The sequence below is a fragment of the Protopterus annectens genome, chromosome 13.part0, assembly GCF_019279795.1.
Source record: "Protopterus annectens isolate FY-2018-M chromosome 13.part0, PAN1.0, whole genome shotgun sequence".
Lineage (NCBI taxonomy): Eukaryota > Metazoa > Chordata > Ceratodontiformes > Protopteridae > Protopterus > Protopterus annectens.
In genome coordinates, this window is record NC_056747.1 from 858,829,085 (window position 1) to 858,844,241 (window position 15,157).

The window sequence follows — 15,157 nt, forward strand, 5'->3', positions numbered from 1 at the left end:
AACACAAGCACTCAGTTCAATCCAGAACAAGTACAAATATGACTCTCTTATTGTCCATGTTGGTGTGAATGACCTGAGCTGTACCTCCCTGGACTAAAAAGAAACATGGAAGAGCTCTCTGATCACGTAGCCCAGGCTGGTATGACCCCGACCCTGAGTAGCATCCTGCCCTCACCAAGAATGATATCACAGTATAAAGAAAAAATTCTCGATTTCAACAATTGGCTAAGTTTCTGGTGTCATTCAAAGGGGATCCAGTGTCTGTCCACCTGGGATGACATGCTTGACTAGCCATGCTGCTTCACTAGAGATGGCTTGCACCTGTCACCCTTAGGCTTTTGAATACAGGCCAACACTCTTGCCACCCCCATAGTGCCTTTTTTAGGCAAGGCTCAAAAGACAAAACCACCACCATAAATAGAACAAGTAACAAAAAAACTAAGGGTAATGCTACTCAATGCCAGAAGTCTAAACCTCAAAATGCATGCACTCGAGGCACTCTTCAGTATGGAGAAAATCGATATATGTGCAGTAACAGAAACCTGGTTTAAGGCTCCAGAGAGCACCCGAGCACTACTAGGCTACAACTCATACCATACATTTCGGCCACAGAACCCAAATTGAAATACAAAAGGTGGGGGCGTATCCATATTCATCAAGGATACACACACCTCCAGGTTAGTAGCACAGCACAATGCTTTAGAGATCATCCATGTGCAACTAACAACGGGCAAAATTGCAATTCAAATTGTAGCTTGCTACAGATCAACCACCATGTCCCAGGACCCCCATTCCACATTTCTGGAAACACTGGGAAACATAAATGTCCTACCAAACACCCTAATATTGGGTGATTTCAATTACCCAAATATTAACTGGGAGAACAACTCAAGTACTAACTCCCTTGCCCAACATTTCCTAGAATTTATAAACTCAAACACCCTGGTTCAACTGGTCAACACTCCCACCAGAGGTGACAACATATTGGACCTGGTCATCACCAACATGGGCAACAGGTGTTCCACACCGGAGGTCAACCCCTCTCTGGTTAGATCTGACCATAAACAATTCACTTTGGATATCCACATTTTGCCCCCACCCCTGGACAAGGAAACCACTGTGAAAAACTTTTCAAAAGCAAACTTCACGTTACTTAAGATCGAGGTGGAAAGTTTTAACCCCCCATGCTGAAGGATAACACTGTCCAAGCTGCAAAATCATTTACTAATGCATTCTACGGGTACCTATAAGAATGCATGCATCGTGCCATCACAAGAAAAACCAAGACTCACTCCTCCAAGAAAAGGAAACCAGTCTGGTGGACTCCTGCCATAAACAAGCTATACAATAGAAGGAGGAAACTAGTACAGAAAAGAGTAAAATCCCAAAAAGGAAAGACATCCCTGATCAGTATCAGCAAGAAACTACGATTCCTCATAAAATCATCCAAGGCGAGCTTGGAAAGAAAAATTGCCAAGGACTCCAAAGATAACCACAAGGCATTCTTTAGCTATGTCAAGAATCTAAGTGGCAATGCTCAGATCTGCTCGGATTTAGTGCAGAATGGCACAAAATACACTGAACCGACCGATATTGCCAACATCCTGGCAGACAGGTTCAGTGCAAACTTCAGCCCCCCTCTCACCCCCAAAAGGGCCCATAACCATACCAGAAGAATGTAGAGTCCCTGAAATCACAGACACTCGGGTTAAAACAGCCCTCTCCAAAGTCAACAACACAGCATCAATGGGACCGGACGTTGTCCCAGGCTGCATCCTACATGAGCTCAAAGACGAACTAACCCCTCACATAAACACACTGTTCAAACTCAGCCTCTCCACAGGCTACGTACCCATAGAGTGGCGCACAGCAATGTTTATTCCACTCCACAAAGGTGGAGACACAACAGACCCCGGGAACTATCACCCTATAAGCCTGACTAGTTTGGTCTGCATGGCTATGGAGCACATCATCATGGAACTCATTAACAGAGACATTGGGAACCTCCAAACACTGGACCCTACCTAGTTCGGCTTTGTTAAGGGCAGATCATGCCTCCTAAACCTGGTGAACTTCTTTGAGAGAGTTACCGAGGCTATAGACGAGGGAAAGGTGGTACACACAGTCTACCTAGACCTCGCAAAGGCTTTCAACACCATTCCCCATTCTGGTATTATAGACAAGCTCACCAGCCTGAACATAAATCCCTATGTCACAAGATGGGTTGCCAACTGGCTCACGGACAGAACCCACATGGTGAGAGATGCAGAAGCTAGGTCCGACTCTAAACCGGTTACAAGTGGCATTCCCCAGGGCTCAGTCCTAGGACCCATCCTGTTCGGCATATACTTCTCAGAGGTACAGGCAAGCACAGGAGGACTATGGCTGACCAAGTTCGCAGACGACTGCAAACTAGGGGCTATAACTGACTCTCTGGCTGACACAGATATCCTCCAAAAGGGTCTCACTGAGACAGATACCTGGTGTCAAAACCATGGCCTCAAGCTAAATGCCAAAAAGTGCATAGTCATCCCCTTTGGAAAAAACAAAGTACCCACAAACTACCACATAGATGGTAGCCCCCCTAAATACAGAAAGACGTAATAAGGGATCTGGGGACCCAAGTAAATAGTAACCTCTCCTTTGATAATCACATTGCCAAAGTGGTTAGAAAATCCTTCTATGTGGCCCACCTAATCACAAAAGTGTTTGCATCCAGATCGAAAGAGGTCATTGGGCCCCTCTACACATCACTCATCAGACCCATCATAGAGTACAATGTCCTACTTGGGATGTATCGTACAAGACACCTGCAAAAGCTAGAAAGACCACAGAAGTACCTCACCAAAAGGATCACTGGCCTCAAACAGATGCCCTATGCAGCTCAACTGAAGAAACATCAGCTGTACTCGGTTGCATACCGCCTACTCAGAGGTGATCTCTGCCTGACATACAAGGTCACGTCCAACCTAGAATTGATGGATATGCTCCGCCTAAAGAAAACCTTGTCCCCTCGAGCCACAAGCTCTAGGGATCTAAACCTCACCACAACAATAAACAGGACGTGCTGGAGGGATAGATTCCTGTCAAAGAGACTTCCGATGCTTTAGAACAAGATTCCAATCTACATTAGACAGAGCTCCTCGCTAACACTCTTCAAAAGAAACCTTGACGAGTGGATGGGAAACAGAAAGTTTACCCCGGGGATCACTTCAGTGGCTTTGCTGGACAAAGGCACAGGGAACTAATCTAAGGGGGTGGCGAAAACCAACACATTCTGCCTAGGCTTGTAAATGCCTTCAGGCAGATCGCCTAGTACCTACCTATGAACGTGTGTGTAACCATGGAGCTTTTCTCCCCAGACAGCCAATGAAAAGGGGTTTTAATTCCCAGTCAAACTTTCCCAATAACAAATGAAAATAAACAAATAAATAAAAATAATCAACAATTGATTCACTTGTTTTGCATTTTATACTACCAAAAAAAGGCAGAACAAGAAAAGGGGTGGGGTGCAGGGTTCATGCATATATTGCAGAGTTGTACTGCCAAACTCCCATACCTCAGTCCAGAATTTCACCGCATATTTTTGGTCTGTTCCTCATAAAATTTGTGGATTTCTGTTTTTTGTGGCAAATCAGTGATGACTGAATTTACTAAATAATGACAGGCATTTGAATCTCAGACTTCATATCCTTTAGAAAATACATGGTAACACAAAACCTTTAATTTTAGGAACTTTCTTAAGTTTATAAGAGCAATATGTAAAATTTGTCCCTATTTTTGGGGCTTTGACCCTTCATTATTTTTGGCTTTATCCTACAGACTCCAATTCCATTGCCCCGGGCCTTATCACGATATCTGTCAGATGTCTAGAATTTTGCAGAATGGCCAGATTTTTCATGTATTCTTCATAAAGTTTGCAATGATTACACAATGTGAACCGCTCCTGATTTTCTGAGACGTGAGCCATACCTCTCAACTGCACAGATTTTCGCAGAATGTCCAGATTTGAGTGTTCAAGTAAGAAAATAATGAAAGATATTTGGGTTTCAGACTTTATACCCTTCAAAAAATCTACGCTGATGCAAAACCTGCTATTTTATCGGCGATATTGTAGTTGAGGGCCTCACCAGCTGTGCAGTTGCAAGCCTCGCCCAAAACCCACCCCCCTGATATGTCATTTATGAGTATGCATTCCCTCCGAATGTACAACCGAAGAAAAAGTGCACTTGACATTGTAATATGACAGTAAATACAACAGTAAACTGTTTACCAACATCTGTAATTGACAAGTTTTGTTGCACTAATACCATATATTAATAATCAGCAAAGATCCGCGGTGGTGGTGCTGCGGTAGCGTTGTCGCCTCACAGTAAGACGCTGTCCGGTTCGATTCTCAGCTAGAGCGTCTTCTCTGTGGGGACGTGCGTGAATGGGCGTACCTTCGTCGAAGGTTGTGCATCAGAGCTGGTAACTCGGTACGTAAAAATCAACTACCAATCATTAGCGGACCAGAGTTCTGCTGTGGCGACCCCTAACCGGGAAAAGCCGAAAGACACAGACAGACAGACAGCAAAGAAACGAAACCGTCAAAACACATGTTGTCAGGTTTTTTACCGTGTAGCATTATAGTTCTCTTTGTCAGAGTCAGAATGCGATGGTTCACTGTCCCAATTAATGTCCAAACGGACTATTTTTTTTTTTTTTTTGGTGCAGGTGTCACAGCCGACTATTCGTCAGTATCATTGACAGGACCTTTTACTAAGAACAGCTTTCCTGGGCGATACTGTATTAACCGTTTGTGTACATTTAATATTTTCATATCATGTATGCATGAGCAAATTAAATATGCAGACCGGGTTGTCACTCAATTTGCGACACGCCCACTTCTGCACAAAACGAACTGGTGAGGCCCTCAACTACAATATCGACATTTTATCAACTTTCTAAGTTAATAATACAAGAGTAATATTTAAAAATGTCAATATTTTGGGGTCTTTGCCCACCTCCCCTCCCATTACTTATGTCTTTGTCCAGATTTTTTGATCTAATAATAGGTTTAAAGGTATGGAGACATCTCTGATTTGGGCTCAAATCTTTTCTCTTGTCTCTCCTAAAACTGGTGATTTGGGGAAAAAAAGTGCTGGATTACATTTAATAAATAATGACAATTATTTTAATTATAGATTTCTTTTACTTCAGAAAACATTTATTTTAAATATGTCCCTATTTTGGAACTTTGACCCCATTTGGGACTTTCTTTGCCCCTGATTCTGGCGCTGACAGGTTGAGATAAGCCCCGCTCTTTCCCCAAAATATGTCTCTCCCTCACAGCATATATCCTAAACATTATTTAGGTAAAGATTAACCCCCCCACCAAAGTGCAACACGTTTAACCAGCCGTTTAGGAAATTCAAGAAAACACATATGTGTAAGCACGTGCCTCTAGTGCGAACTCAAGTAGCCTTTAGTTTTGCGAATTTGGACCGCCTTTGAGTTTGTTAGCGTATTTGTTACACTGAAATTCGTTTGCATAATATAGTTTACGGGAAGTATACCTGGTGGTTAAATTATAGGTGGTATAACAACAACGTAGTGACTTAAAATCATAAGCCAGTTTAGACAATGAACTCAACAGTACAAGGGTTCGGCATTCGATTGGGAAGGCTGACCGTCGCGGTTGCCGCAATCGAAGAATCAGTATCCGCACAGTGGCTGACGCAGACCGAGACTACTGAGCGTTTGTTTTGTATCACGTTGCTCCGCAACTGTGGTCGGTTGTCCGCCGGTATGGACCGGCTGGCCTCTTTCGGAAGTAAGTGCAAGCTCCTTCCGCCCCTTGAGTGCTGGGTAATTGAATTACGCTTTCGGCTTCCTTGTGGGGCACGTTGTCTGCAGCTGTTACTTTTTTCTGTTTGTTGTAGGCATCTGTTACTCAGATAATTATTTATCTCCGAGATTGTTAATTGACAATTACTTGGCGTTGGTAGATTGTTAGCTCATAGAAGGCTATGTAGAAAAGGAAAGGTGATTTAAAGTTCTGTATATCTTCTGGTATAATGTATTCCAGTTCTGCACTTTTGCAGTCCGCCCAGAGTTCAGATTTTACAGGAACAAGTGAGTGTGTTTGGCAGTCTTCTATTTTCATTTCATTTTAACGTTAAAGTTATTGTCGGCCACATTTGGTAAATACTAGCTATGTGCATGTGCGTGGACAATGCTATAGCAGATGCAGGTTTGTTTGACATTATTTTTTGATTTGTAATATAGTTTGGTAGTGGGACGTTTCCCCTCTATGCTTTATTTTTTTATTGCCAGTTCATACATCATAACTGTTCAGATTTTTCGCAGAATGACCAGATTTTGTTTCTTAGTTTTGATCTGTTCCTCATGAAATTTGTGGTTTACTGGTAAGTCATTGAGGATTGACGTAACTAAATAATGACATAATTGAGTTTCAGACTTCAAATCCTTCAAAAATATATGCTAACATAACATCTATTATTCTAGCACCAGTCTCAGTGTATAAGGGCAGTATTTAAAAATTGTCCCTGTGTTTGGACCTTTCTCTTTCCATAATTTTGGTTTTGTCCGGATTACTTGTGATCAGAGGTTGCAAGGTATGCCCATTAGTAGACCCTTGTTTTAGAATATAAGGTGTGACATATTTTATTATTATTATTGCTGCTGTATATAGTGATTGGAGAAGTTAAACGTGTTGTAGCTCTCAACCTCTCTTCACCAAAATGTGTGGCCCCTATGGCTGACGGGTAGTAGAATGTGTGATGCATGATAAAGCTTATGACTGGAAATGTAAAGCAGTGTAGAAGGTACTTGCAGACTTTAGAGAACCATGATGAGCAAATTCCTCTACATATTATTATACAACTTGTAAGTGTGACATTTCAGATATGTTAAGTAGAGTTATTCTTTTGGTAAACGAAAGTAGTAGTCCAGGTCCAATATTTGTTTGTGAATATTATTTTCATAAAACCCGTCTGTGAGTATATGTGGGATATAGGTGTGTGTGTGTGTATATGTATATATGTTGTATTTTGTGTGTCATATGTTGGTAAAGTTGTTTAAACGGAATGAAGATACTCTTGGCACATAAATAGATACATTATAGAGAGTGTAAACCGAAGCATAACTTAGAAAGTTAGAACAAAAATGGGGAAAAAAGTTTGGCAGGCAGTGACAAAAATAATTTTATCCATGTTGAAATATTTTTCTGTAATTGTTAATTTTATCTGTGATAAAATTATACAATTTAATTTTAACTTTTGAAATAAAAATTAATAGTAAACATCGGGGTTATATTTTTCAATATTATATCAAAGGAATGCATAATGGCAGTAGTAAATTAATTTTGAGATTTGTAGAGTCAACATCGTATAGCAATTGGATGTAGATATTTGTTTGGAAGTATTCATATAGTGTGTATAGCATACTTTATAAGAGCTATAAAATATATACAACTGAAAAAAAATTGTTGGATATGTAAAAATGATTAAAAACTGATTGGTATAATCACATACTTTTTAAGAAATATTGGGAAGTGTTTCAGAGCTTCCTTAAAAATGTTGTGGTCTGATAGATATATAATTTCTGAATGTCTGATACTGACAAATGCTTCTTTTTCCTGCCTGCATAAGTGATCACAGGGTTCTGCATGGTGGACTTTATTAACAAGGAAGATAAGTGAATCTCTGACAAATATTAAATAATTTATGAACCTAGCCATTGTTTTGTCTGAGAGAAATGAGCATCATTTAATATCACAGCTTTGGCCGGCTAACATCTACCTGAATCAGCTGGACGTATAAGTGAATTTAAGTACACTTTTATCTGCTCTTTTGCATATAGTACTGTATTTAATTTATTTGTGTTTTTCACTGAATATTAACTCAACTGAAGTTGTGGCTGTCTCTCTACAGTTAGTTCCCCACCCACCCTGTTCTTGTTTTGGTGTTAATGTTGGTGGCTTTGAAATTGCCCGCCCCTCTTGTAGATTTGTATTTGGATACTCCTTCTGGGCCCATCTCATTTGTTCACTCAACTGAGTGCAGTGAAATCGTGTTCTGATTTCAGGCACTCCTACTGTGTACAGAGAGAGCATTTGGGAAGGACAACCCCTGTAGCATCTTAATCCTGCTCTGTTCCCTCCAACCAAAAAAAATATATATATATATATATATATATATATATATATATAATTTTTTTTTTTATTCAGCTGCTCTTACTGTAACTGTCGTAGTTGCCCTTCTGCATGCTGTTATCTGTTCAGTCGCTCTTACTCTGCACTTATTACTGCTTGTTAGTAGCCTTCTAATTTACTGCCTTCTGCACTTGTTTTTTAGTCATTTGTTAATTTAATTGCATGTATTTGAACTGTATTTGCCATAGTGTTGCTACACAGTTGGGTGTGCTGGCCTGCACTACAATTTGAATTCTATTTACTGCTGTTTTAGCTGCTTTTCTGTAACAAAAAAAAAAAAATCTAACCTCGTTTCCTGCCTTTCCTGTAACTAGTCAAGTCCAGATACAGACTTGCTGTATCCAGGACTGTTGGTAAACTTCTGAGCCCCCCCAAGATTTTCTGTGTTGGAGGGAAGCCTTCTAGCTTATCAGTGGGAGTGGTAAGCACTAGGTAGCCTATCTACCATGGGAAGAGTGGGTTTTGGCCCTGAAATTTTAGTTCATTGGCCGTTTGGGCAGTTTCTCCATCTCTTTCTACTTTAGCCCGTTTTGCGTTTGGTCCCTGCCTTTCCTATAACTAGTGTAGTCCAGGTACAGATTGGATGTATCCAGGACTGTTGGTAAGCTTCTGAGCCCCTAAGCCCTTCTGTGTTGGAGAGAAGCCTTCTAGCTTATCAGTGGGAGTGGTAAGCACTAGGGGCGATATTGTAGTTGAGGGCCTCACCAGTTCGTTTCGTGCAGAAGTGGGCGTGCCGCAAATTGAGTGACAACCTGGTCTGCATATTACTTGGGGTTTTTGACAAACTGGCAATAAATTATATATATATATATATATATATATATATATATATATATATATATATTTTTTTTTGTTTGTTTTAACATTTTAGGTCGATTAAAACTTGCCGTTATACACAATATGTGCATATCAAAGTTCAGTCATGCTGCAACACCCTGTAATAAGACTTAACCCCCACAACTGAGTAAAAGAAAGTAGCGGTTACACTTAAGTACGATTGCGTGCTGTGCCGACGGCACATAACCGTTCAAAGTGTCAATATGAGATTTTGGCGATTGACTATTAAAAGCACTGTGACAACGGAAACACTTTTTAGTTTAAATAAGAAGCTATTACGTTGTATAATTTAGCAGCTGGCAGTCCTCTTAAGAAACTGAAATACCTCAAGGTCGAGAAAGTGTTTTTTTGTTTAAATGTCGTTCACACCATACCGGTAATTTACTTCGGTTTACTGTTATATTTATTGTTCTATCACAACTTCAAGTACACTCCCCCCCCCCCCCCTTCGGTTGTACATTCGGAGGGAATGCATATTCATGAATGACATATCACGGGGGTGGGTTTTGGGCGTGGCTTGCTACTGCTCATCTGGTGAGGCCCTCAACTACAATATCGCCACACTAGTTAACCTATCTACCCCAGGAGGAGTGGTTTCTGGCCCAGAAATTATAGTTTATTCGCCGTTTGGGAAGCTTTTCCATCTCTTTAAACCTTCTGATTTAAAAGTCTGTGTTTGCGCTTGTTTCCTGCCTTTCCTGTTACTAGTCTAGTCCAGGTACAGATTTGCTGTATCCAGGACTCTTTTGTAAGCTTCTGAGCACCCCAAGCCTTTCCAAGTTGGAGGGAAGCTTTCTAGCTTATCAGTGGGAGTGGTAAGCATCAGATAGCCTATCTACCACAAGAGGAGTGGTCCTTGGCCCAGAAATTGTAGCTATTGGCTGTTTGAGCAGTTTTTTTTTTCCATCTCTTTCAACTTTCTGGTTTGAAAGCGGCACTTGTGCCTGTTACCCGCCTTTCCTATAACTAGCCTAGTCCAGGTACAGAGTTGCTGTATCCAGAATTGGTAGTAAGCTTCTGAGCCCGCCCAAGCCTTTCTGTGTTGGAGGGAACTCTTCTAGCTTATCAGTGGGAGTGGTAAGCACTAGGTAACCTATCCTCCATGGGAAGAGTGAGTTTTGACCCAGAAATTGTAGTTTATTTGGCCGTTTGGACAGTTTTCCATCTCTTTCAACTTGCTGGCTTAAAAGCCTACGTTTGTACTTGTTCCCCGCCTTTCCTGTAACTAGTCTAGTCCAGGTACAGATTTGCTGTATCCAGGACTCTTTGTAAGCTTCTGAGCCTCCCAAGCCTTCTAGCTTATTAGTGGGAGTGGTGAGCATTAGGTAGCCTGTCTTCCACAAGAGGAGTGGTTCCTGGCCCAGAAATTGTAGCTATTGGCCGTTTGGGCAGTTTTTTTTTTTCCACCTCTTTCAACGTTCTGGTTTAAAAGCCGCACTTGTGCTTGTTTCTCACCTTTCTTGTAAGTAGCCTAGGCCAGATACAGAGTTGCTGTATCCAGGACTGTTGGTAAGCTTCGGAGCCCCGCAAGCCTTTTTGTGTTGGAAGAAAGCCTTCTAACTTATTAGTGGGAGTGTGGGAGTGATGAGCACTAGGTAGCCTGTCTACCATGAGAGGAGAGGTTCTTGGCCCAGACATTTGGACAGGTTGTCTGTCTCAACTTTCTGGTTTTAAAAGACCACATTTGCGCTTGTTTCCCATCTTTCCTGTAACTAACCTACTGGGTAGCACTAGAAAGCCTTAAACTGGTACAAGCCTTCTAGCTTAGAAGGGAGACATTTGAGTGATTAAGTATCAGTTTTCTGTACTTTCTTGCTGTACTTAAATGTTTTCCGCCTAAACACAGATTTTCCAGCATTTATTGTGATTTTAAAAGCCTGTTTTCTTTCACATATTGTACTTATTTCACTGCCTGCATTTTTAAAAAGTTGTTTTTTGTTTAAATAATTTGTTTAACTGTTGTATGCTACACACTAAAGTGCCATAGCCTTTTCTGATGGTTTGTAGTTGTTTAAAGCTGTTTTAAGTTTTTTTTTTTTTTTTTTTTTTTTTTACTGTTTTTGCCTTCTTTTCAAAAAAAAAAAAATTCCTTGTTTCCCGCCTTTATAAGGTAGTATAGTCCAGTTTTCAGGATAGTGCTGAATTCAGGGCTGTGATACTAGTTTGTGAGTTGCCCATACCTTACTTGGATAGAAGGAAGTTTCTCTGTTCCTTTGAAAGAGGGGAGCTTTGAGCAACCTATTAGTCCCTGGAGGAGTGGTTCCAGCCCAGAAGTTAGTAGTTTATTGGTCATTTTGGGCTAATTTCTATTTTCATTTCCCTACTACAAAAACTGCGTTTGCACGGTTTTGCGCACCGTGCAGTGCCAGTTAGCTGCGGTTAAATTATTCCCGGCTCCGCTAAGTCTCCTCTTCAGTTTTTCCCTTGAAACTAGTCTAACCCTCAACCTAAGCACTCAAAAAGCATCTTACAGCCCAGCACTTGCTCAGACCTAATAGCAAGCACTAATACACCCTGACACTGATTGCCCAGCAGGGCAAGGCTCTTTATTCACCCCTGGTGAAAAAAAAACACCCTTGCAGGTCCAGCGCCTTTAAACTCCTGGATTCAGATAGATGTGTGCAAAGTTCTTTATAATCCACAGGTTATGTTGTAAACAAGAACGCCAATAAATGAAAAAACGAAATTGAAATTTTATTAAGCTTAAAAATAAGCTTTTCGTCGGTGCTCTGCACCAACTTCCTCAGAAAAACAAACAGCACCACACATTTGTTTCACTATAAATACATCACTACTCCACTCAAATGCACCCCCTAGCGGCTCCCCTTTAAAAAGCACATAATTACACTTTGAAATTTTTAACTAAGAAGCGGCCAACATGTTCAGCAATTTGGTATCTACTACTCATACCTGCCATCAATGTTGGTAAACCTATGATGCTCCAAATAAATTTTAAAGCCACCATAATTACATATAAATACTAATGATCAAATGTGTCAATGGCCAAAAAAAAAATTGATGTATTTTAAAGTATAAAAGTGGAAAAAAATTCCCACAAGTGTTAATATAAACATTATATTAAAACAATAAGTGGTGAACACAGAAATGAAATAAAAATAAAAAATGGTAAAACCCAAAATGTTCCCAGATGGCACTAAGTCACTCCAGGGGGCTTCACCTCACTAGGCTTCTCAATTTGAGGAAGCAACTGATGGAAAGCATACTGTTAAGTCCAGGTAAATGGTAAGCTTCCAACTTAAGTTGCCACATCAACTCCTTGCATTCAAGTCTTAAAGAATCGGGTCCCCCCATAAACTCTTGGTTTAGCTGATCGATGACTGTAAATGAAAATTCTTGACCTGGATTATCTAATATATGTTTGGCCAGAGCGTTGCCGACCTTCACCTACCTGATGGCATATAAGTGCTCGTATACTCGTTCCTGTAGTTTCCTATCAGTCTTGCCGATGTAGAAACCTGGGCAGACTGAACACTGGGCTAAATATACCACCCGATTACTGGCATAATTGAATCTTCCTTGTATGAGATACTTCTTGTCCGTGATGGAAAAAGCTGAACTTGCTTTGATGTATCTGCAGTACCTGCACGTGTTACATTTGAACATCCCAGATCTGGGGGAGGCACCAGCAACTTTGGACTTCAGGATGTTTTTGATGTTAAGGCCCCTCCTGAAAGTAACCTTAGGGGGCGATAATAGTCCAAATGTTCCTATTGACTCTGCACTTAATAAGCGCCCATTTTTCTTTATAATGGACACAATGTCCATTGCATCCAAATTGAAATTACAAAAGTACAATTTAAAGTATCAGACTCTCTGGCAAGGCGAGGTAAACCTAAAGACCCATCCTCCATATTCCCCAAAATGGGGCGGAAGTGGCCATTGGCCCTCTTTCCCTGCACTTCCAAACTCAATTCTGCAACAAAATCGGCGGGGTACCCTCTGTTGACGAATATGCCAAAGATGAGCTAATGACTTGGTGCCATCTGGGAACATATTTTTGGGTTTTACCATTTTTTTATTTTTATTTCATTTCTGTGTTCACCACTTATTGTTTATATTAACACTTGTGGGAATTTTTTTCCACTTTTATACTTATTTTTAAAATACATCATAATTTTTCTTGTGGCCATTGACACATTTGATCATTAGTATTTATATGTAATTATGGTGGCTTTAAAATTCAATATTTGGAGCATCATAGGTTTACCAGCATTGATGGCAGGTATGAGTAGTAGATACCAAATTGTTGAACATTTTGGCTGCTTCTTAGTTAAAAATTTCAAAGTGCAATTATGTGCTTTTTAAAGGGGAGCCGCTAGGGGGCGCATTTGAGTGGAGTAGTGATGTATTACTAGTGAGACAAATGTGTGGGGCAGTTTGTTTTTCTGAGGAAGTTGGTGCAGAACGCCGACAAAAAGCTTGTTTTTAAGCTTAATAAAATTTCAATTAGTTTTTTTCATTTATTGGTGTTCTTGTTTACAACATAACCTGTGGATTATAAAGATCTTTGCACACATCTATCTGAATCCAGGAGTTTAAATGCGCTGGACCTGCAAGGGTGTTTTTTTCACCAGTTTGTTTTTTGAATCTTTATTCACCCCTCACCAACCAAGCGACTAAGCTGCTCACCCTACTATTCAGGCATGACCAAAGGGCAACTTCAGGTGTACTCTGCAGTCCAGCTGGTGAATCTGGGTATCCTGAGGCAATGTTACAACTGCTTCATGTTCACAGACAAACCCTCTCCTCCTACCACAAAATACTAACATATGCGAGAGATGCAATTATCCAGCCAAACTGGAAGCTAAGCTGTCTCCACCCAAGACTGGAACAGACAGTCAAGAGGAGAAGGTTAACACTTGCACCACACCTCCAGCCACACACAGACCTACTAAAACAGCACTGGCAAAAAATACACATGAATACACAAAATCATACTCTGAGGCTTTAAATAAAAACCTGCAAAAGCATCGGAGACCTCCAAAGCAGACACCCAAACCACCTGCACTTCCCGTCACAAACCAGACAACACATAAAACACAAAATCGGTGTGCCGCGCAATCACAGCTCTTAAGGCGAAATAATATACCTAACACACTAGTAATGGGTGATTCTATAGTCACGCACACTGACGTCCCACTTACTAGGCTGGACAAGCAGAAGGTTACTGTTAGCTGCCTGTCGGGAGCCAGAATCTGCCACATAACACAAGCACTCGGATCATTCCAGAACAAGTACAAATATGACTCTGTCATTGTTCATGTTGGTGTGAATGACCTGAGATGTACCTCCCTAGACTACATGGAAGAGCTCACTGATCATGCAGCCCAGGCTGGTATGACCCTGAGTAGCATCCTGCCCTTACCAAGAATGATACCTCAGTATAAAGAAAAAATGATCAATTTCAACAATTGGCTAAGGTTCTGGTGTCATTTAAAGGGGATCCAGTGTCTGTCAGCCTAGGACGACATGCTCGACAAGCCGCGTTGCTTCGCAAGACACTGCTTGCATCTGTCACCCCGAGACTTTCGAATACTGGCCAAGGCTCTTGCTGCCCCCATAGTGCCTTTTTTAGGCAAGGCTCAAAAGTCAAACCCACCTCTGTAAACAGCACAGTTAGCAAAAAACTGAGGGTTATGCTACTCCAATGCCAGGAGTTTAAATCTCAAAATGCACGCGCTCGAAGCACTCCTCCAGTATGGAGAATGTCGATATCTGTGTAGTAACTGAAACCTGGTTCAAAGTTCCAGAGAGCACCCCAGCACTACTGGGCTGTAACTCATACCACATGTTTCGGACACAGAACACAGACCAAAACGCAAAAGGAAGGGGTGTATCCATATTCAAGGATAGCTACACCTCCAGGTTAGTGGTGCAGCATGATACCTGTGAGATCATCCATGTGCAACTAACATCAGGCAGATCTGCAATGCATATTGTGGCCTGCTACAGATCACCCTCCATGACCCAGGACCACCACTCCACCTTTCTGGAGACACTGGAAAAAATGCAGGTCCTACCGAACACCCTGATATTGGACAATTTCAATTACCCTACCATTCACTGGGAAAACTACTCTAG

At 41.1% G+C, this 15,157-nt stretch overlaps 1 protein-coding gene across 1 annotated transcript in view; it reads left to right on the forward strand.

The window, feature by feature from the left end:
* Positions 1-5,451: 5,451 nt before the first annotated feature.
* Positions 5,452-15,157, forward strand: part of TADA2A (transcriptional adaptor 2A) — a 461,073-nt gene continuing 451,367 nt past the window's right edge. The window contains exon 1 of the mRNA XM_044054901.1: positions 5,452-5,815. Within this exon, the coding sequence (XP_043910836.1) occupies positions 5,626-5,815 (190 nt within the window). The 5' untranslated portion in view covers positions 5,452-5,625. The remainder of the gene's footprint in view (positions 5,816-15,157) is intronic.